At 32.3% G+C, this 26,418-nt stretch overlaps 1 protein-coding gene across 1 annotated transcript in view; it reads right to left on the bottom strand.

Moving 5' to 3' along the window:
* Positions 1 to 26,418, bottom strand: part of LOC132558501 (basement membrane-specific heparan sulfate proteoglycan core protein-like) — a 131,339-nt gene that overhangs the window by 27,451 nt on the left and 77,470 nt on the right. Inside the window, exons 2-5 of the mRNA XM_060223067.1 lie at positions 8,320 to 8,441; positions 7,408 to 7,627; positions 5,051 to 5,074; positions 1,780 to 2,082 (exon numbers count right to left, since the gene is read on the bottom strand). Coding sequence (XP_060079050.1) covers positions 1,780 to 2,082; positions 5,051 to 5,074; positions 7,408 to 7,627; positions 8,320 to 8,441 — 669 coding nt within the window. The remainder of the gene's footprint in view (positions 1 to 1,779; positions 2,083 to 5,050; positions 5,075 to 7,407; positions 7,628 to 8,319; positions 8,442 to 26,418) is intronic.

Raw genomic sequence — 26,418 nt, 5'->3', positions numbered from 1 at the left:
ATAGTATCAAATCCGTCTCGAACATAAACCGAATCTACACGCAGTATATTTCTTTCCAATGTATTATTCTTTCTTGTCCAGATCACGTGAATATGATTACAACTCACCTCATGTCTACACCTGTTCTATAATGCTGCTCAAAAAACCACAATATCTCACGTGCTATAACTAATTCACCGCGCATTACATAACAAACATATCCTACTTGATAAGAAATATCATATAAACACTGTTATAGAAACTATCAAAGAAGCGTATATCAAGTTCTCGAGTTGGCCCGTACTAAAACACACGACGATCATATTGTGAGAAGAAAACGGAATACCTTAGGAAAAGCCACGTGGACAGAATAATCCCTTACCATATATGATCGGACAAAACAACCCCGGTCGTGTAGATTAAGAGCTATTGAATTACCACCGAGCAACCCAATCCAACTCCTTTACATGGCATTAAATTGAAGACTTTTAATCGCGAAGATATGATATTTTTGGAAACATTTATATAAGATATGCTGAAAAACCTCGATCACTATTCAGATATCAATGGACTCCGCCGGCAATATGGTGGCAATACCTTATCGAACTGTGCCTAGTTTTATAAATAAAGGCATTAAATAGTATATATATATATTTACTTATGTTATGTGTTTAATGTGTGTATTTATATGTGATTGTGTTTCCATGTGAAAGGTATAAGGATCTGCGAGTTTTACTGACTGACCATTTTAATTTGAAATGCACGCAGGCAATCTGCTATAAGACCATGTAGAACTACGCATTCACGCAGATTTTACGACTAATACCCATCTACAACTCAGTAATTGCAGGATAAATTTGTATGCTGATACAAATGAAATGAATTCCAATATGTGTTCTGAAAAGTACTTGCTGCCGAAATAGAACTCATTGAAAATAGGAAATGAAGATTTGGAACAAGACATTGAAAACTTGTATGAATGCTGACGAACGCAGCTATTCAATGCGTTGTATTCTATCTACGAAAAACACTTTAGGCAATCGCAAAACAAAATGAATTATTGAGGAAACGTGTGATATGTAGGCATTTAGAAGATATAGAAAAGGCTTTTTGATGTGAACGCAATCTTGATACCATTTTAACACTAAGTCCACAACATGTTGATATACAATCCTTACCTTTCGGAGGAAAACGACCCCCTACAGTCAAGAAAAAGAAACACGTGTCAAAGTTCGCCCACGTATACTGTACACATTCAAGGAAACTTGAAACTTTTCATTGGAGGATATATGATAATCTAGTTGATGAGAATAGACTCCATACTTCCGGTTAAACATAATTTCGGTTTATCGAATAGATAACGAAAAAAATAAATCGATAAAAACAAGAATTAACAAGGTTGTTGGATTGTATATCTACGAAGGAGTGTAGTATTACAATATATACGGGAGTTTGTCTCCTAAACTTCCGAAGTGACAAAAACAACAAACTAACATTACATATTACACACAAAACATATATATCGACAACAGACAATATGCATGTGACGCAATGGACGATGTTCCGACGCCTGATTCGCGCGATATTACTTTCTGTGATTGACCTGTCACACTGGGAAAACATTACTTCGATATGCACATGTATTGTTAAGAGCACAAGAGTCAGAGAATAGGGACGAAAAATAAAAACAATAGAGTAATAGAAACTTTACCAAGACAAATAATTTGGAATAGTTTACATGATTAATCGTCATAAATGAACAAGAATCTTATATATGATAATCAAAAGAGAGAACTATACCGTTGAGAACATGCACGTTTAAACTCGTAGTTTTCTTTTCGGAGCTCCGGCAGACATAGTTCCCCTGGTCTGTTGAGACACTGAAATTTATAATCAGCTGACTAATCAGTGATCTCCCCGGAACCTGCGGCTGGAACATTACTATCTTGAGTCGATTCTCCCACTTTGGGTCACTTTGATGCACAATGTGGCCGTTATGAAACCAGTCTATGTGTTCTGGTGCTCGGTCCACACCAGTGGCATTGCACGTAAGGTTTATCATCTGTTTAACACTTACGAACTCCGTCCCTTGCAGCCAGATTGCTATAGAAGAGAGAGAACCCGGTAAAAACAATGAAGTGAGTGTTACAATATCGCATTGCAGTGTTACTTTTGTACGGGTAGATTGCAGTGCAAAGGCAACAAGCGACTTGTATGATGATGCTACATACAGTATATTAAAAAAAATACACAACACTGAATGAAAAATGCTATTGAGGAATTTAACAATTGTCAGTCAGTTCAATAGATTTCACTCCTATAATTTCTTCGGCGAGTCATATTTAGAATGTTAGCAATTTGCATGTACACCAGCTTTCATCACCGACAAGATAAAGAGAATCCCTATCAACCTGTTTAGTCTACTTTCATTTTGATACAGTTGTGGTAACGCAAAGCGCATCAAAAACATCGTGCGCACATTCTACACACATATAACGCAAGAGGCATTATTTAGCGCACACTGAGCAATAGGACCGCACATTTTGTGCGGTTTTGTAAAACGTTTTGAAGATATGAAACGAAAGTATACATTTTGAAACGAGAGGTGTATCCCGAGCAACAAAATATACCTGTACACGGCTATATAAGTGCAAAGTTTATATAGATACTTACAATTCACCTACGTATATAACCTTTCTTCAAACAATGATAGAGAGAGTAATGCAAACGATATGTAATTTACAATAGTCTGGCAATGTTATACTTCGGATGATTTATTGCGGAGAAAAAAAATCCAGACGTTTATTTAACATATAAAATCTACATGTTTAATTAGTGTCTGTACACGAAGGCTGGTCACGTGTATATATATAAATCAATTCAATTTGTACCCGAAAGACCTACATCTGCCTTACTTATAAACATATGGCTTGATTAGTAAATACCCATGTACTTCGCTATATTTATATGTATTTAGGGAATAAATAAGCATTATCACACATTCGTTCATAAGTAATTTCTGATTTTTTATGAAACTCGGACGGCTTCAAAGATGTTTGATGGCAAATTACGTTCAGTTTTTCTATCGTGCACCCACTGGACATACATCGTGCAGACATCGTGCTCACATCACGCGTCGTGTAACATTGTGCGATTCCACAACTGTATATCGGATTTTGATAGGTGTCAAAATATGCCTGTCCATATTAATAGCATACATACACATACCATAATTCTCAATGAACATAATTGTATCTAAATTACTTCTACATATCACTAGGACGAACACGTTTGGCCATTGATATTATAGACCTACTGTTTTCTTGATAAGGACATCTGAATATTTTATACATTTTCTTCAGCCTATTGGGCAGTACATTGTGTATCTTAGTAGACAGGTAGAATCGAATATAACTTGTATCTTTAATAAGATTAACAAAATCAAAATGCATGTCATAGAGTCTAACGTGTTAGTACAGTTAGTAGGTAAACTATGATAAATATTTAAGCAAATCAGTAAGTTCCATATGTTGTCATGCCTAAAAGAAATAGGAGTAAAATAAAGGTGGACGACATAGATATTGTAACAATGCATTAAGTGTGTCATTAGAGTAACAGTTCATATGGTAAGTAAGATGGAGCGTTGAAGTTTAAGGAAGAAAAGAAAACTACGTCTTGTAGCAAATCTAAACGTGACACTGCCATTGATACAATGCCTTCTTATTAAAATAGAACCTCTAAATGGGCAATTAATACGAGTGTTTAATCATTGTCTTGATGTGGCAATGAAACAGTGTTATCATGTGTAGCAACATGTTTTCTTGACGGACCATGAGTGAGTTTGATTGCGACAGACGGTGTCATCACTAAAAATGCATTGTGACCATTGCATAATTAATGAAGTACATGAAATATATTTCGTTCCACTGCAGCTCTCATACATCCTGTCTAACCCCAACACTGTGATAACAATCAGGCAAAGTCATGCAATTTCCGGTGCGGGAAACAGTCATGGTCACCGGGGACCTTTAAAATAACGCATGCGCGATACTGTAAACATGACACACAAACACAAGCAATCAAGTATATTTTGTGCGTATGGCAAATTCCAAAACCTTGTAACACTATAGATGTTAATTTAGGAGTTTTCATGGTAATTGAAATATGATGCGTATCTTTAATGATTTTATCTAAATATACAAATGTATATAACATATATGAATGTAGACGTTTACGAATTCAATGAATTCTATATGTAGAATAATATTGTGCCATGTTATATCTGAGAGTATATATATATAATGCACGCCAGGTATTCCAATTCTTATATATATTGGTCGATAGAGTAATTGTTCATCTTTCTTTTTCATGTATGCAGATACATGAATGGCGATATATCCCGAAATGTTGAGACGGAATATTGCTACCGTTAGAAATGCAGATTTTTATTCGCGCCTGGATCGAGTTTATCATACAACGACTAGGAAGCGGTTTCGACTTGTAACGGTTCCGTGTTTTTTCTTCGCATATAACTAACAAACGACATACCAAACCAAAGCAGCGATTTCAACTTCTGATGTTTGGTGCTAGTAAGATATCATCAGTTCATTTTTCAAAATAAATATTGAGGTGTTAATTTTACATTGTAATCAAGCATTGTAACATGATCCAGGGTATTTCTGACACGACAGCATAGCTTATTGGCAGGGTTCTCAATCCAATTACAAAATTCTGCCGGGTCGATTATAAATTGCTGTTTATTGTGAGATTTGAAATGAAATGGTAGTTTAATACATGCGAGGCGCGGGTTATCTACGTATGTAAGGAATTAGTACAAAACAAACAAAAAACAAACATGTGCAGGGTTATGTTGAGGAAAACACAGTCAGTGTTGGATAACTTGGTAACTGTTATACGGGTCTTAATGCTATAATATCTACTGATTTACTATTCCAACGTGAAAAATGAAATCAATATTGTTTCATTTAGTATAATAAATGTAATAATATAGGTATCGTGACATCAGTATTAAATAATTACAAATAAATTGATAAATAAGGAAAGTACTCACTTTTTTCTATATCTACAGGTTTATCTGAAAAAAATACAGAAAGTTTTGAAATGAGTGAATGACATTAACAGATAAACTTCTCAGTAACAACATTTAAAAACAAAACAATGAAAATGAATTACATGCATTCAGGTCAAATATAAAAATATAGCCAGAGATTAGACCACCTTTGAAGAAACATGGTGTATTTCAACTCTCGGTTCAACGTCAAATGACTCATATCATAATTGCCTTAGTTTCAAGTGAACACATGACACGATGTTATGAGATGTGAGAAATTTACTACCACTAAATCACCTTTGACACTGCTGTTGATAGGTACATAGAGTATACAAGGTCATTGTTTTAAAATATAACCTGCATTCTGTCGAAAGTGAAGACAGACAATTTCGATGAGCGTTTAGCGAGCACGTTTCGTCTCCTTTTTCTCAGTTAAAAAACCTTATATTTTATAACACTGTATATGTTATATAGTTATCTTGCAACAAATTACTGAAAATTTGGAGAATAAATTCTTCAATAGATTATTGTTTTGTGTTTACGTTGAATTTTACCTGATAAGATACGCTAAAAACAAATTCCACGAGGAAACATAGTTCCAAATTTAAACAGATACAAATAAAATCGCCTATTCAAACAGTTATTTATACACGTATGATATGATGTTTCAGCTAACCAGAAAGTAATTATATCGAAACAATAAATGTGCATATTATATTCACTGTTTCACACAGAAAACTACGCGGGACACGTCTATTGAGGTTAAGGCAGTAAGAGTCGCAGTGAGATATCACCTATAGAAAGAAGCGTGAAATCCTTGTCATATCACAATAACCCTTTTCACATCCGAAAAAAATAGATGTAACACGACCAGTCAACATGGTCCTTTTGGGTCTCTATTTTGTCACCAATTAATTGGTTTTGTAAGAATGACTATCGGTTATGATGTCATTGGTTTTTATTCCAAATATTGCCGTACTAAGGAAATGATTCGGGATGTAAATGGTCTAAAAAAGACATAGAATACTCATAAATAAGTTGCATTGTCACATTATAACCAGACTCAATGATAGGTTTATGGCAAAATTACAGATATATTGTAAACCTCTAACTGTAATCATTCGTACATGTCCTCAATGCCACTAAGGGTCTTAGACAATACATTTGCTTAATGGGTGAACAATAACTACAACCATGCTCGGATAGACGGTAAAGTGTCAAAGTGCCTGATATGCCATTGCAGATTAGGGTATAGGGCATGCGCAGTGTGAGCAGATAGTGCCTTTAAAATTTGATGTTTAAAACTTCAAGGTTACTATTGTGATTTGTTTCTTGATCACGACTTTGGAATGTGATGAAAATATTAACAACAGTCAGACTAGAATGCGAAACTTGCAACGACGGATGTTTGAGTAAAGAAAGCAAAAGTATATATTGCCATTTGTATGCTAAAACATTTCGCCGTCTCCGCTTCTTATACCGATATTTTCCAGGTCCATAAATTTGTCATGTTGTAACTGATTGACTGGTTTCGTGAAATAGATCTGTGTCCAGAGACTAGGACCAGGTGTACGAAGGGTGATAGAGCCTTCTTGGGACTAACATAAACCAGGCGAAACATCGCTGTTTGGTTTCTGTCTAAACTGCATTTACAAATATCTACTTTTTGACACGTGTAATGAATTTAACTGAAACAGCATGTATATCCAATTGATCGAAAATTATAAGTTATAGTAGTGTTGTTGCGGTAACGCTTATTGTCGAAAGACTATCATATTGTTATTTCTCAGCATTGAATACTGTCGAAGAAATAATGTGTTCCAAGAACACAAGTGTGTAGTAGCTGTCAGGTGTATTCTTGTCTACAGCAAAGAAATTCTTTACTTAAAGGCGACTGATTTAACAAGAGAGTTTGAAATACACGAAATGTGAATATGTCGATTTATAAAAAAAAACACTTTTGGTGTGACGTGTATTATAAGTATGGTACATGATAAGAAAAAGAGAAATAAAAACGCATTTAGAAAAAACTGTCCCCAATACGACTGCTATATTTTTCTTTGGGTCTACATGAATGGCAAACTCACTCTTTAACAACAATGTTATCGAGACAAGTTAAATACGATTTATTTTATTGCAATTACAATTATACACTCATATTGATTGTGATGTCAGGGAGAAAATTTCGAAACTTTCCAGAGTTATACGAATCATAAGGTGCCATATTGGTAAACACAGAGTAAAAAACAGTGCAAAAAATGTAAAACTCCAGAAAAGTACATATGACCGCCATATTGGTATGGGTATCAAATCCTGCAGTAGGTAGTTTTCAACCAGCAGGATCAGCAATAACTTACCTAGAACATTTAGATGAACTATATACGGCTGTGTTTTACTGGCGCTTACTTTACACTCGTAGCTACCCGTGTCTGCGATCGAGGTACCTTTGATGACTAAAGTCCATTGAGAAGTCAGCTCCTCCATATCACGATGATTTATACTAATCTCCTCCCGTGGGGAAAACGGCAATGCCCCTATCGTCAATGGATAGTTGTCGGGAATTTTCCTCCACTGCACCTGCAATGATATATTAAGTTTTTTGAGAATATGCCAGAATTGCTTAAATCGTGTCTGCATACCGTAGATACGATATTATGTTTAACACTTTATGGGTATGTATAGTCATAGTCAAACTTTGGACACAATAGCAACGCCAAATACAAATCGTAACAGGTAGTCATTGTAGGAGGTTATCATGTATCTTTATATTACTTATTGTGAAAAACAGTTTTACAACCTCGTTTAAGCTTATTCATTCAAATATCATGATATTACAGCATTGTTTCTGTGCTGTTTATTTAGTTAAATCAATTAAATGAATTCATGCATTTTTTTTAAAAAATCATTATATCTTGAGAGTATATAGAAGCAAGAAAAATCAAAATAGTACAAAGTGGAAGGTAGCATGGCGTTTCAGTAGTAAAATGTATGTAATAAATCATTGTTGTATATCAATATTAACAACATAATTCATTAGATCTATTTGAACTCTCAGCAGCTCCTGATACACTTCAAAAATGTGGTCGATTTCGGATATTGAGCATGGTCTAGCTCCGTTTATATGAGAATAAGGCTTAACAGTTCAAACAGTACTAATCGAATATTATCTCCGTGCGTTACGTGAGACTTGAGCAGTGCCTGTCATTGTACACTTATCAAAAACAAATTACCAGGGATGTTTTTATAAAAGAATTTGAATTCTAGCTTACAGTTCTGGTGCCCAAATATTTGATCTTGCACTTGAGGTGGGCTGTCTGACCAAGGTGTACGGTGATATTCTTTGGAGTAGGGAGAAAAATTGGTTTTGCGTGATGACGAATTAAGCTGACACCTGCAAAATACAAAGAACAATTCAATATCCCAACAATCCTGACTTCAGTAATTAAAACAGTTCCATAGTTTACATGTTGCGTTTCCACTGAAGATGTGAAGCAAGGAAGTAGTAATTTTCACAATATATATTAAAAAAATGATTTTTTTTCTGTACAAATTTTATTTATATGGTGCCCATTGTCGTATGTTGATATCGTCCCCGTAAACAGTATGTGAATACACACAGGATTTTAAACAAAGGGCACAAGGTCACCTTAACAATAGAGTATGTAATTACACGAGGTCACCGAAACAAAAGAGTACGTAGTTTCACGAGGTCATCTAAATAAAAGACTATGTAACTATACTATGACTTTAAACAAAGGGTTAAGAAATTACACAATACGACCTTACACTAATGAATTATTTTACGAGGTCATTTAAACAAAAGATCATACCATTAAAATAGGAAAATTAAACAAAGGAGTATGCAATTATACAATGTCATCATACAAAGTTCTATCTTATAAGGTTACTTAATTTAATAAGTATATGACAACACTAGGAATTTAAACAAATGAGTAGGTAATTTATTTTTAACGAAGACGTGTGTAGCCATATTAGGCTGTTTAAACAAAATATAATGTAATAACACTAGTTCATTTAAACAAAGGAGTATATAATGGTACGAAATCATTCAAACAAAGCAATATAGACTTAGACTTTGTCATCTAAACAAAGATTATGTTACTATTTTAGGTAAGATAAAGACAAGAGTATGTAATAATCAAAATGTTTGTGTAAAGTGTCACATTACAGACAAATACATAACACAAGGTTCAATATTGGCAGGTTGATGAACATTATGGAGAAATTTTACAGTCGCCACAGTAATCTCAAGGAGAAATATCTTATTTCTGTTTGCAACAAAAATTCGGCTGAGTCTTATACGCGTTAGTTTGCCTGTTTGCTCCTTTGTTGTATACCTGGTTCTCATCTGAGAACGTGATATTTCCTACACGGATAGACCAGGACTTACATGGCGGGTGTCGTCAACGAAGCAAAAGAAGCTTACTCTTCCGGAACACCTGGTATTATTAGCATTTCACTTTTTCATGAGTACTTTTTTATAATCTTTCTGTTTTCCATATTTTGCCCATGTTTTATTGAATATGAGTTTGTAGTATGATTCTTGTCACATGTTGGTAATTTCTTGTTTGTTTGTATATCAATCCTAAGTACGCTAACAGTGAATTCGGAGAGAAAAAAAATATAGTACGCGTTTTGTTGGGAAAATAAGAACAGTTAACATTAATCAAGGCAGTGAAACGAGTAAAATATTTGATAAAAAACACGATTTACACACTTCCTTAGATATGATATTTAATCGGTTATTTATCAAATCTAGTTTATAAATGTTACATCAGAATAGGTATAAATACCAAGGGTTAAACTTAAAAATACCAATGGTCTGCTGACTTTCTATCTGTAATAACACTCGTTAGGTCAAGTGTCATTATTTCAGTAATCGGTAGTCCTTCTGACAGCGAAACCAATAATTACCTTCTCAATTTGTCTGGAATTGAGACAGAATTGTCTAGAGCAAGGGCAATTGGCTAGTAAAGTGTCTTCGGTTGTCATCACATGGTCACATTATAGAAGTTTGATATATAATTAATTCTCGTGATATTGATTCTAAGACAAAGATCCGAAACCTCGATGGTTAAACGTCATCACATGTTTATTCGATGGATCCAATTAAGAGGTATTAACATTACTAAGAAATATAGCCTTACCTTACAAAATGATTGTGTCGATATCATGTTGGTTAGACAAAATGATTATGTCGATATCATGTTGGTTAGACAAAATGATTGTGTCGATATCATGTTGGTTAGACAAAATGATTGTGTCGATATCATGTTGGTTAAACAAAATGATTATGTCGATATCATGTTGGTTAGACAAAATGATTATGTCGATATCATGTTGGTTAGACAAAATGATTATGTCGATATCATGTTGGTTAGACAAAATGATTGTGTCGATATCATGTTGGTTAGACAAAATGATTGTGTCGATATCATGTTGGTTAGACAAAATGATTGTGTCGATATCATGTTGGTTAGACAAAATGATTGTGTCGATATCATGTTGGTTAGACAAAATGATTGTGTCGATATCATGTTGGTTAGACAAAATGATTGTGTCGATATCATGTTGGTTAGACAAAATGATTATGTCGATATCATGTTGGTTAGACAAAATGATTATGTCGATATCATGTTGGTTAGACAAAATGATTATGTCGATATCATGTTGGTTAGACAAAATGATTATGTCGATATCATGTTGGTTAGACACTACTGATCCACGTCAAATGTATTAAGATAAGGAACATAATATAGATAATATAACAATTAAACTAAGTTTTCCTGTTAACACAGGCCATAGTGAACTACAATATCACTATATGGTGTACATCTGCACAATGATAGACAACTAAAGAGTACAGCTCCCGAGAACATACAATTACCGACCAAAATGTTAACTTGGTGGCATGTTTCTTTCCTATAAATCGCGAAAGCAGTCGTTGATCTCTGGACCCTGATCGCCCTTCAGTTCTGAACTGAAACAATATCCCTTAGGGAACATGTGTGCGGGTAATGTACTTTTTGACCTTTCAACTATGAACATATTACCACCCTTTATGAAGCTCATTAGACCGTTTTGTAGGACAAGAATTGTCCTTGCCTAAGTGATATTTATTTTATCTAACAGTAAAGAAACAATTTAAATTCAATATGATCTATTTTCATTCTGATTAACGATGTCTTTTATCAAGTTATCGCAATAGGAGCTTATTAAAATAGTTTGGCACCAAAATATTTCTCAATTACAAGATAACTAAGCTTGCGTACGACCCGAATTGAGCCAATAGCAAGGAGAAATCAATACCACTTAATCGTGGATTCAAAGAATCCAACTACACATCCGTTCTTCAACATTAGGAAATAATTCGCCTTGGGCGGTGTCTCGAGAGCTATCTCACCACTATCACTACATTACTCCTTCGTTTTGACAAATCTATTTTTCAATAACCAAGCAGTTTAGATTAATAAAATTATATTTTAGAGACTATGCATATGCATGATAGACATTACGTCTCCTCTAAACACAACCAATTCATTTGTACAAATTAATCTATCGATTACGTATCAGAAATCATCTCTTCAACATGAACATGAACGAGAACGTGCCAATTTCTTGTTTAAAGGAGATAACACTTCCAAGGAATCACAATTGTGATTTCATTACTATTCTATAATTGTTGATTATACCGTAGCCTAGGTAATATTTACTGAAATTAAAACTCTATAATATTTAAGTCTATTTTTCATGACATTCTTTAAAACCTATCATTATCTTCCTCAATGACATGTCCTTCGGGAACCAAGCAGCAGAAGTAGGCAGTTTAGTTTACCATTTGGCTTTATTTTATTTTACCTAATTCTAAATTTGAATTGAAATGGCTGTTCTCTCGTGTTTTGCATAATCCTTTTTTTCAAATGTGCTGTTCTCTTATATAACTTTTGAAATTCCTTTATGAACATGCAGTAAACTGTGGACTTTACATGCAATGCTGTAAAGATGTCAATGAGGTCGAGAAGTATGATCAAGTTTTATCGCCTGAATGATCAGGAACGCGATTCGCCTTATTGTTGGACAACATGATGCTGAACAGTTGATAATATAATCTCTCCTGAGACTCTGATCAGTGACTAGATGATTCTCCTTACCCACAACGACGACATGATATATCGGCCTCCATATCTGATGGTCCTAGCTAAAATCGATTGCTCTTAAAACAATTGCATTGCAGTTATGAATGTAATAAACATCGTCAACAAATCCCGCTGTAATATCGGCAACTACACAGAATATTACTAGACGGCCTATCATGAATTGTATAACCCAAACTATGACATGACATCAAGTCGACATGATAGGGGTGAAGCAGACGCGTTTCCCCCCGATATAGTGATAATCACACAGAAAACAAACATTCTGCGGAAACAAGCCGTCCTTTGTTTTTTACTCGTTAGATTGATTGTTGCCTTCGTTGTTGTATACCTTGTTCTCATTTGAGAACGTGGCATTACTTACTTTGATTGACCATGGCTTACATGACAAGTGTCGTAAATAAAGCAGAACACCTGATTTTATACTATTTGTACATTTGCAGGAGTCTCCGTGCAAATCTTTCTTTTGTTCATATCCTAACATATTATAATTAAGTTGGAGTTTGGACTATGATTATGAAGACATCATGTTTTGTATTTTTTTCTTTTAGTTAATCACATCGCAGCTTACATTATGATCATGTTAGCATGTTAGACTTTCTTTGTTCCTATTATTATAATAAACAGATCTAGTCTATCGACATATGTGTGATATTAATAACGATGACAAATGCGATGAAAAAAATACTGAAATGCTGAACGTTATTCTTCAATCAACGATGCCAAGTTTTATGAAACTTTTAATTATCATTGTTTTATATCACTTATATGTCTTCATATTGTCAGGGAATAATGTAACTCGACCACATTACAATGTCACTTGTTTACCAATGTATCGTCACCAATCCAATAAGTGCAAACACATTTCTATACACCTAGAGTGACACGTGTACGTGTTAACATTGATGTATTCTGTTTAAAGCTAGGTTTGAATGAGTCATGTTGCTAATTAGTCCCGACTTAATTTAGGAGTGCAATCTGAATGTAGTGTAAGTGGCAAAATGCAATATACATATTCATTACCTTGTAATTATTGGCTCAAAATCAATCGGCAAGACAACAACGAAGCATAGTCAAATTTTGTATAAGTAGTACTAGCTATTCTAGATATAGGTATTTTGTCTGATTTATAGTATACAAAATAATCCAAATAAAACAAAGTTACACCATTACTACAGGATCATTTGAATCATAAAGAATATAGTGGATGAATATATTTGCCACAGTAGCAAGTCCTGCTTTTTTGTTGTTCGACTTAAATGTGTCATTGACATACCATTATGATTTAGCTAGTCGTACACATTATATCAAGATTACCGACAGATACAAATGATTGCCTTTCGTGATAAATTATTGACCATCTAATTAGTGATAATGTTACAAATATATCGGTCCAACTGTTATATTTCTCAGTGTAGTAGTTTTTGTCTTTGTATTCGTCAGAACCTTTAAATTACTTGTCAAACTGGGATGAAATTTTGTCTAAAGAATGTATAGTTTATTGTTTTCTGCCAGTAAAGATGCCGGCGTTAATGGTATTGTTCAGCAGTTGTGTCCATATGTCATCTTTTATAGCTTTTCTTACTTTTACACTCTGATTACTTAAATTAAACAAAGTAATTTAAATGTCATATATCATTGTATGAAATGCAGATAAAATTGGGTTATTTACGACTGGTATCCTTGCATTCTGTGTATAAAACGATTTTGCTATTTAATTCCATTTCAATTTCCCTTTTCTATTGTTAATAAAGAGGAGTGTTAAACATATTGTGCACACATACCACAAATACATATTTACTGTCAGGCTTTTAATATGTTTATTCAGTAACTGGGATGATTGAATGTGCAAAGTTTACCTTATATGGTATAAAGATGTACGAATTAAGAATAAAGAGCGTGTTCATTTAGAAAACAAAACATGTTTGTATGTTCATAATGTTTATAGATATTGTTAGAATTTCTAAAATCATATTGGTATCTTCACAGTGTTTATAGATATTGTAAACGTGAGTGCGATCGTGTTAGTATGTACTCTGTGTTTATATATACTGTAAATGTTAGTGCGATCATGTTTGTATGTTCTCAGTGTTTATAGATATTGTAAATGCTAGTATGATCGTGTTTTTATATTCTCAGTGTTTATAGATATTGTAAACGTTCGTATGATCGTGTTTTTATGTTCTCAGTGTTTATAGATATTGTAAACGTGAGTGCGATCGTGTTAGTATGTTCTCAGTTTTTATAGATATTGTAAACGTGAGTGTGATCGTGTTAGTATGTTCTCAGTGTTTATAGATATTGTAAACGTTAGTGTGATTGTATTAGTATGTTCTCAGTTATTATAGATATTGTAAACGTGAGTGTGATTGTATTAGTATGTTCTCAGTGTTTATAGATATTGTAAACGTGAGTGTGATTGTATTAGTATGTTCGCAGTGTTTATAGATATTGTAAACGTGAGTGTGATCGTGTTTTTATGTACCCTGTGTTTATAGATATTGTAAATGTTAGTATGATCGTGTTTGTATGTACTCTGTGTTTATAGATATTGTAAGAGACAATATTATCGTTATGCATGTGTGTTTTAGGATGCGATCAGCACGTTGCTTTCTGTCTAGCCTTGCTCTGAAACTCCTTCCTATGAAACAGCCGCTCTGCTATCAGTCTAGTTACCTAGCTTGTATAGGGAAATTTTATACTGCAACCCAGCCAGAAGTGGAGTCGTGACCATTTGATCGTGAGTGCTGTCTCTAATATATGATTATTGTCCTGCAGGGCAGACGTCCGCTCTGTGGTAGTGTCGTCTGTGTTACAAGTGTTAAGAGGGGACCGTTAACTATAGAAACATAATTGTAATCAATTGGATTGTATACAAGGGACCGTAACGTGATGTGGTCGACGCATACAACACAATTAGAGCTATTTGTTCACGCAAATAGGTGGCATGTAGAGATGTTTATATCCATTGGAATATGTTCTTCACCATTAGCGCCACTCTGTTTGAGTGCGAGACAAAAAGCTTTCTTTAATTCGCTGATGTTAACGTATGCCATGAAAATGCAATTGTCCTGCCTAATACCACGTAACTTTAGTCATGTCCAGTGTCGTATGATTGAGGATTTCAATTATTTTCTAAAGTTGTACTCAAATGCTTTTTTATTGTGCCAAGATCGCAGAAAATTTGAGGACGAATTTCTACCAGCTGTTCAAACCAATGGTTTATATATTGTACAAAATCCATACCAAGAATATTACATTGTACCAGTTTGTTGTCGATGATAGTGCTATAAAGCTTGGAGATCCCTTCTTTACACTGTTTGATATTTGCACTTTAAAACTAAATCTAATATCGCCATTCAATAAATGCTCCGACACATTAAGTTAACATATCTGGATGAATGATGTTCAGTATATGAAATATACGCGTCGGGAATATTTAGCTTGGAAACATGAAATTTGTAGGTACGCATGCATTGGTTGTTGCAATGCTATCTTCGTCAAACGATAATCAAAATACAAAAAATAAACCATAGTAGTTTTACCATGAAAACTTTTGGACCTCAGTGAATATTTTATAATCAATAGGAGTTGGTGGTGAGTTTGAGTTTGAATTAAGAATGAGATTAATATGGAGTGATAATGAGATCAGGTCCACATGCTTTCTGTTTATAGTAACGTGTATATGTTATATATACAGTCAACGGGGAAAACGTAGGACTTTTTTATCAACACTGGCTAAGCTTGTTGTGAATTCAGCCCTTTTGATAACCCGCGTTCAGATATACTGCTTCACAACGTCTACAACTGAGATGGAATCTCCACAACATTTCCAATGTCAATTCGTTATTTTAGCATTCAGTTCGACACTCTGACAGCTGAAAACGCTAACGTTTATTCATTTGGGTTATTGATCATGTTAGATTGTGCAATAGAACGAAGTCATTTATACAAATGGGTTTGACGCTGAAACCTATAAAGCCATTCTTTAAAAAACGAATATCCATATTAATGCCCAAAGGAAATTGCAGTGAGTTCGGCAGACAATATTCGGAAACCTTCGTCCTTTCAGATCGTCATAAATGTCTAGCACGTAATGTTTCAAATTTTACGTTATCATTGTCACTCAACTAAGGAACAAAAACGGTACAACATAATTTATTCGCTCGAGATTAAAGCGAAATGTTTAAAACAAGCTGTGAAATGGTGGATAAATTATAGTATGTGATATAACCCACGATATGATGAAATGATGCCTATTGTCCGAATGACACACTACATAATATGTCGGAAACTTGATCATTAAGATAAAAATCCTACAACTGATAACATAACACTTTACGACTATTGACAAGGACAAGTGCTCGTATTAGTGACGGAACATTAAGTAACACTTGTTCCAGTCAACATAATGTCGAATGCCTGCTGTAGGGCCATTGTGGTTGTGTCACAAAGGACAGCTAAATGTTTCAATATCAAAGATATTTCACGAGAAGGGTAGAATTTCAGTGTTTGGTATATTCTGCTGTAAACCCAGTAATTTTTTTTCAAGTAAAAAATCAAAAACTAACAACAAAAAAATAATACATTGAGACAACTCTTTGGTTCTTGATGAATTACATCTATACTTCAGTTGGTTATTAATTCTGTTTACGAGGGTGACAGTTTTCTCTCCACAAGAAGAATTTAACTGTACGTTACTCGTCAAGGAACTAGGAATATCACGCTTTGTGATTATTACATTGGTTTTCATCTTTGGTGTAATTTTAATGTTGACCATTGACATGTTCTACTATCATTATTCCTATAAATCATTATAATAATACTTACGTGACCACAAAAATACTAATAATACAATACCGATTGCCCAGGTTCAATACATTTATCCGTTCCTGAAACATGTTTAATAACTTTATCCTCAGTCTTTATTCACCTTTTGAAAGAGAGTATTAGGAAAAGAGATGATACATATGTTTTTTCAACAAAAGACGTTCTGATTATATTCCAGTTGTAAAAACGTAGTTATATTATACAATATCTTGAGGACACTAAAATTAAGAAAACATACGCCTACACTGGTAATACTGTCACTAATGTTGATATAACTCCACCGCCAATAAACAGATGAACGATACACATGTAACAATATACATATGTAAATGAAACCACAATTACGAAGATATAAGTGAGACAACCCTGCTGACAAAATCACCAAACTAATACTAGATTAACAACTAGCCATACTACCAGCCAAGAACACAAAAGGGACTTTAGATATTCCAGTAGTAAGCATCTCTGAAATACCGCGTTGAAATTTTACCCGCCAACTACGTCCACCTATCACAAAGCATATATTATTGGAATAAATAATAAGAAATCAAATGAATGCGACTTGAAATCAATAGGTTGGGAGAGAACAGCTACTATCTAGATATAGAATATACATAACAGAGCAGTGTAAAATACCACACATATGATAAGTGGTTCATGTTGGTTTTGATGAAAGTAAAGGTCTTCTCTATCTAATTATATTTTTAAACTATTCGCTTGTTGTCTTTTTTGTACGATTTCCGAGGTAACGGTTGCCATAGAAAAGACGGATGTGGTGTATATTACTATTCTTTGTGGGTCTATCCTACAGATATTGTTGGTAGATTCCACGATATTTCAAATAAATGTATTAAACTTTAAACTAACCGTTAAATTGAATGTAACGTCAACCCTGCATAAACGATAGCAAAAGAATACCCTTGTACTGGTATCTGTCATGCACAAATACTTTTCTGACGTGCTTGGTGAACATAGAGCAACAACATGGAATGCATTTAAGTTGAATTACAGCCCGATTTAAGATTGAAACACAATGTATATCAGTACTGGAATCTCTCTAAGGACTGACATACTTAGATTCCAAGAACGGTAAAATTGAAGCCATTGATGACAGACCCATCGGTGCCATTGTCTGATTCGTAATAACATCAGGCGAACCGTGGTACAAAGAACCAACATTGCATGCTTATAGCTCCTAAATATCACTGTTTGAAAAAAGGAGACTGTCTTAGATTTGCTTTCAGGAAAATCAACATCATCTTGAGGCAGCGGACAGGAAATATTGGAGACAGTTATATCGTGAGAGATTCCGTATACAGTATGCAATGACTGGGTGTTTTCCAAAACTTTCATAAAATCTTAAGTATTGTTAGATCTACGGCGTTCTGATTTGATGATAGGCAGTTTGCCATGGGGGGCTTTTATTAGATCTAGGAAGTCAGACAGAGAGTACATCTCAACGGTACGTGACGAGATGTCAACCACGCGAAGGTAATAAGGTTCATTGTCTTTGTCTGACCTGCAAAGTCGTATTGTAGCTGTCTACAGGGATAAAGTGAAGCATATCTACATTTACGTTGTAAACATTTGTGTATAATTAGACATATTTAAAATCCATCCTGATCCCCAATAGAATGTATGGTGGCATGGAACGAGCATAGGAAATATCCGATATTTGATTGGATAAAAGATACTGAGTGACAAATATACATTAGGATGTTTTAAAGTAACAACGTTCTGGCATCGTGACTACAAATATACAGGAAACTCCATCACAATGCCCCTTGCGAAATCCCACAAGGTAATACCACGTAATATCATGCGCTAATATAGAACATAATTCCATCCTTCTCATTAATTCTCTTTACGATTGTTAAAAGCTATAATAGATTACATAATATAGGGTTTCTCTTCAAAATTGCATATCATTCCGACCTGTATATTTTTAGGAGTTATTGAACTTTAGTTTTGATTGAAGTTTTCAAATTGCGTCACTTGACTTACTTACTATATTACATATGGCCTTTGATCAAAGAACAACGTGTTATACGTGTAGCAGATCTGAGTAAGTCCCGAGGGATCTAACTGACTTTTTTATGAGTTCTTCCATTATTACTTGTAGTGACAGTTTCTATGTATAGCTAGTTCCCTTGTTTTACATTGTTGAGCCAGCGCAGTCGTATAGATGTGCCACCAGTCGCTGTGAGTGTGATGAAGTCAGAATCGATGGACAACACTAACTGAAAATAAATCTTGATCAACCTACGAGCTTCGCATTGTTAATGTCAGATAGCCATTTTTACATTCAGACACTGACTTTCTTTTCCTAGCCGGAAACCATGCCGAGAACCACTTAACGGCACGACATGATCCTCTGTTGCTAAATGTTTGTTTGATAAATGTTGGTCATCTGTCCCGTTCCCTCCAATTAGGTCAACAACTATCTTTTTAGAAACAGATTGTGAAGGCGAAAATAGCATCAACAGGCAGTTTCTTCGGCGTTTAAAATTTATTTGTCTGACTCCTGAGATTTAATTCAGATTTTGTCTTCAATCTCAATTAACACTTGGAATCTCAAAATCACAAAGAAGCAGACAATGATAAGGTAAATATATACATATAATCAAACGTTTGTTTTAACATTAGATCGTTATCATTTTATAGATTGGTATACAGAGGTGGAGGTTATGATATAATTGTAGAACAAATTAAAACAATTTTGTCATTTGATCATTACTGGATATATATTACACGCTGTCTGTATAATTATGTTTACTAGATATATATTACACGCTGTCTGTATAATAATGTTTACTGGATATATATTACACGCTGTCTGTATAATTATGTTTACTAGATATATATTACACGCTGTCTGTATAATTATGTTTACTAGATATATATTACACGCTGTCTGTATAATTATGTTTACTGGATATATATTACACGCTGTCTGTATAATTATGTTTACTGGATATATATTACACGCTGTATAATAATGTTTACTGGATATATATTACACGCTGTCTGTATAATTATGTTTACTAGATATATATTACACGCTGTATAATTATGTTTACTGGATATATATCACACGCTGTCTATATAATTATGTTTACTGGATATATATTACACGCTGTCTGTATAATTATGTTTACTTGATATATTACACGCTGTCTGTATAATTTATTACACGCTGTATAATTATGTTTACTGGATATATATCACACGCTGTCTATATAATTATGTTTACTAGATATATATTACACGCTGTATAATAATGTTTACTAGATATATATTACACGCTGTCTGTATAATTATGTTTACTAGATATATATTACACGCTGTCTGTATAATTATGTTTACTGGATATATATTACACGCTGTCTATATAATTATGTTTACTAGATATATATTACACGCTGTATAATTATGTTTACTGGATATATATCACACGCTGTCTATATAATTATGTTTACTAGATATATATTACACGCTGTATAATAATGTTTACTGGATATATATTACACGCTGTCTGTATGATTATGTTTACTAGATATATATTACACGCTGTCTGTATAATTATGTTTACTGGATATATATCACACGCTGTCTATATAATCATGTTTACTGGATATATATTACACGCTGTATAATTATGTTTACTGGATATATATTACACGCTGTCTGTATAATTATGTTTACCGGATATATATTACACGCTGTATGATTATGTTTACTTGATATATATTACACGCTGTCTGTATAATTATGTTTACTGGATATATATTACACGCTGTCTGTATAATTATGTTTACTAGATATATATTACACGCTGTCTGTATAATTATGTTTACTAGATATATATTACACGCTGTCTGTATAATTATGTTTACTGGATATATATTACACGCTGTCTGTATAATTATGTTTACTGGATATATATTACACGCTGTCTGTATAATTATGTTTACTGGATATATATTACACGCTGTCTATATAATTATGTTTACTAGATATATATTACACGCTGTCTGTATAATTATGTTTACTAGATATATATTACACGCTGTCTGTATAATTATGTTTACTAGATATATATTACACGCTGTCTGTATAATTATGTTTACTGGATATATATTACACGCTGTCTGTATAATTATGTTTACTGGATATATATTACACGCTGTCTGTATAATTATGTTTACTGGATATATATTACACGCTGTCTGTATAATTATGTTTACCGGATATATATTACACGCTGTATAATTATGTTTACTAGATATATATTACACGCTGTATAATTATGTTTACTGGATATATATCACACGCTGTCTATATAATTATGTTTACTAGATATATATTACACGCTGTTTACTGTATATATTATTATGTTGTTTACTAGATATATATTACACGCTGTCTGTATAATTATGTTTACTGGATATATATTACACGCTGTCTATATAATCATGTATATATATATGCTGGATATATATTACACGCTGTCTGTATAATTATGTTTACTATATATTACACGGATATATATTACACGCTGTCTGTATAATTATGTTTACTGGATATATATTACACGCTGTCTGTATAATTATGTTTACTGGATATATATTACACGCTGTCTGTATAATTATGTTTACTGGATATATATTACACGCTGTCTGTATAATTATGTTTACTGGATATATATTACACGCTGTCTGTATAATTATGTTTACTGGATATATATTACACGCTGTATAATTATGTTTACTGGATATATATTACACGCTGTCTATATAATTATGTTTACTAGATATATATTACACGCTGTCTGTATAATTATGTTTACTGATATATATTACACGCTGTCTGTATAATTATGTTTACTGGATATATATTACTCGCTGTCTGTATAATTATGTTTACTGGATATATATCACACGCTGTCTGTATAATTATGTTTACTGGATATATATTACACGCTGTCTGTATAATTATGTTTACTGGATATATATTACACGCTGTCTGTATAATTATATATTACACGCTGTATAATTATATATATATATTACACGCTGTCTGTATAATTATGTTTACTGGATATATATTACACGCTGTCTGTATAATTATGTTTACTGGATATATATTACACGCTGTCTGTATAATTATGTTTACTGGATATATATTACACGCTGTCTGTATAATTATGTTTACTGGATATATATTACACGCTGTCTGTATAATTATGTTTACTGGATATATATTACACGCTGTCTGTATAATTATGTTTACTGGATATATATTACACGCTGTCTATATAATTATGTTTACTAGATATATATTACACGCTGTATAATTATGTTTACTGGATATATATTACACGCTGTCTGTACAATTATATTTACTGGATATATATTACACGCTGTCTGTATAATTATGTTTACTGGATATATATTACACGCTGTCTGTACAATTATATTTACTGGATATATATTACACGCTGTCTGTATAATTATGTTTACCGGATATATATTACACGCTGTATAATTATGTTTACTGGATATATATTATAATTATGTTTACTGGATATATATTACACGCTGTATAATTATGTTTACTGGATATATATTACACGCTGTATAATTATGTTTACTGGATATATATTACACGCTGTCTGTATAATTATGTTTACTGGATATATATTATGTATAATTATGTTTACTGGATATATATCACACGCTGTCTGTATAATTATGTTTACTGGATGTATATTACTCGCTGTTTACTTATGTTTACTGGATATATCTTATACGCTGTATAATTATGTTTACTGGATATATATTACACGCTGTCTGTATAATTATGTTTACTGGATATATATTACACGCTGTCTGTATAATTATGTTTACCGGATATATATTACACGCTGTATAATTATGTTTACTGGATATATATTACACGCTGTCTGTATAATTATGTTTACTAGATATATATTACACGCTGTCTGTATAATTATGTTTACTGGATATATATTACACGCTGTCTGTATAATTATGTTTACTGGATATATATTACACGCTGTCTGTATAATTATGTTTACCGGATATATATTACACGCTGTATAATTATGTTTACTGGATATATATTACACGCTGTCTGTATAATTATGTTTACCGGATATATATTACACGCTGTCTGTATAATTATGTTTACCGGATATATATTACACGCTGTCTATATAATTATGTTTACTGGATATATATTACACGCTGTATAATTATGTTTACTGGATATATATTACACGCTGTCTGTATAATTATGTTTACTGCTGTATATATATTTACTATATATATATACGCTGTATAATTATGTTTACCGGATATATATTACACGCTGTATAATTATGTTTACTGGATATATATTACACGCTGTCTGTATAATTATGTTTACTAGATATATATTACACGCTGTCTATACAATTATGTTTACTGGATATATATTACACGCTGTCTGTACAATTATATTTACTGGATATATATTACACGCTGTCTGTATAATTATGTTTACTAGATATATATTACACGCTGTCTGTATAATAATGTTTACTTGATATATATTACACGCTGTCTGTATAATTATGTTTACTAGATATATATTACACGCTGTCTGTATAATTATGTTTACTGGATATATATTACACGCTGTCTGTATAATTATGTTTACTAGATATATATTACACGCTGTCTGTATAATTATGTTTACTAGATATATATCACACGCTGTCTATATAATTATGTTTACTAGATATATATTACACGCTGTATAATTATGTTTACTGGATATATATCACACGCTGTCTATATAATTATGTTTACTGGATATATATTACACGCTGTCTATATAATTATGTTTACTTGATATATATTACACGCTGTCTGTATAATTATATTTACTGGATATATATTACACGCTGTCTATATAATTATGTTTACTAGATATATATTACACGCTGTCTGTATAATTATATTTACTGGATATATATTACACGCTGTATAATTATGTTTACTAGATATATATTACACGCTGTCTATATAATTATGTTTACTGGATATATATTACACGCTGTATAATTATGTTTACTTGATATATATTACACGCTGTCTATATAATTATGTTTACTTGATATATATTACACGCTGTCTGTATAATTATATTTACTGGATATATATTACACGCTGTCTGTATAATTATATTTACTGGATATATATTACACGCTGTCTGTACAATTATGTTTACTAGATATATATTATACGCTGTCTGTACAATTATGTTTACTGGATATATATTACACGCTGTCTGTATAATTATGTTTACTAGATATATATTACACGCTGTCTGTACAATTATGTTTACTAGATATATATTACACGCTGTCTGTATAATTATGTTTACTGGATATATATTACACGCTGTCTGTATAATTATGTTTACTGGATATATATTACACGCTGTCTGTATAATTATGTTTACTGGATATATATTACACGCTGTCTGTATAATTATGTTTACTGGATATATATTACACGCTGTCTGTATAATTATGTTTACTTGATATATATTACACGCTGTCTGTATAATTATGTTTACTTGATATATATTACACGCTGTCTGTATAATTATGTTTACTGGATATATATTACACGCTGTCTGTATAATTATGTTTACCGGATATATATTACACGCTGTCTGTATAATTATGTTTACTTTATATATATATTACACGCTGTCTGTATAATTATGTTTACTTATGTTTACTGGATATATATCACACGCTGTCTGTATAATTATGTTTACTGGATGAATATTACACGCTGTATAATTATGTTTACTGGATATATATTATACGCTGTATAATTATGTTTACTGGATATATATCACACGCTGTCTGTATAATTATGTTTACTGGATATATATTACACGCTGTCTGTATAATTATGTTTACTAGATATATATTACACGCTGTATAATTATGTTTATTACACGCTGTCTGTATAATTATGTTTACTGGATATATATTACACGCTGTCTGTATAATTATGTTTACTGGATATATATTACTGTCTGTATAATTATGTTTACTGGATATATATTACACGCTGTCTGTATAATTATATTTACTATATATATATTACACGCTGTCTGTATAATTATGTTTACTGGATATATATTACACGCTGTATGATTATGTTTACTTGATATATATTACACGCTGTCTGTACAATTATGTTTACTTGATATATATTACACGCTGTCTGTATAATTATGTTTACTGGATATATATTACACGCTGTCTGTACAATTATATTTACTGGATATATATCACACGCTGTCTATATAATTATGTTTACCGGATATATATTACACGCTGTATAATTATGTTTACTGGATATATATTACACGCTGTCTGTATAATTATGTTTACTGGATATATATTACACGCTGTCTGTATAATTATATTTACTGGATATATATTACACGCTGTCTGTATAATTATATTTACTGGATATATATTACACGCTGTCTGTATAATTATGGTTAATGGATATATATTACACGCTGTATAATATGTTTACTGGATATATATTACACACTGTCTATATAATTATGTTTACTAGATATATATTACACGCTGTCTGTATAATTATGTTTACTGGATATATATTACACGCTGTCTGTATAATTATGTTTACTAGATAAATATTACACGCTGTCTGTATAATTATGTTTACTTGATATATATTACACGCTGTCTGTATAATTATGTTTACTGGATATATATTACACGCTGTCTGTATAATTATGTTTACTGGATATATATTACACGCTGTCTGTATAATTATATATTACACGTTTACTGGATATATATTACACGCTGTCTGTATAATTATGTTTACTGGATATATATTACACGCTGTCTGTATAATTATGTTTACTGGATATATATTACACGCTGTCTGTACAATTATGTTTACTAGATATTTATTACACGCTGTCTGTACAATTATGTTTACTAGATATATATTACACGCTGTCTGTATAATTATGTTTACTGGATATATATTACACGCTGTCTGTATAATTATGTTTACTGGATATATATTACACGCTGTCTGTATAATTATGTTTACTGGATATATATTACACGCTGTCTATATAATTATGTTTACTAGATATATATTACACGCTGTATATATATGGATATATATTACACGCTGTCTGTATTATATTTACTGGATATATATTACACGCTGTCTGTATAATTATGTTTATATATATATTACACGCTGTCTGTACAATTATATT

Source organism: Ylistrum balloti, unplaced genomic scaffold (assembly GCF_031769215.1).
Source record: "Ylistrum balloti isolate Yb309-2 unplaced genomic scaffold, AGI_CSIRO_Ybal_v1 Utg370792, whole genome shotgun sequence".
Lineage (NCBI taxonomy): Eukaryota > Metazoa > Mollusca > Bivalvia > Pectinida > Pectinidae > Ylistrum > Ylistrum balloti.
Note: the sequence above shows the minus strand (reverse complement) of the source record. Positions and strands in the feature narration are given on the sequence as shown.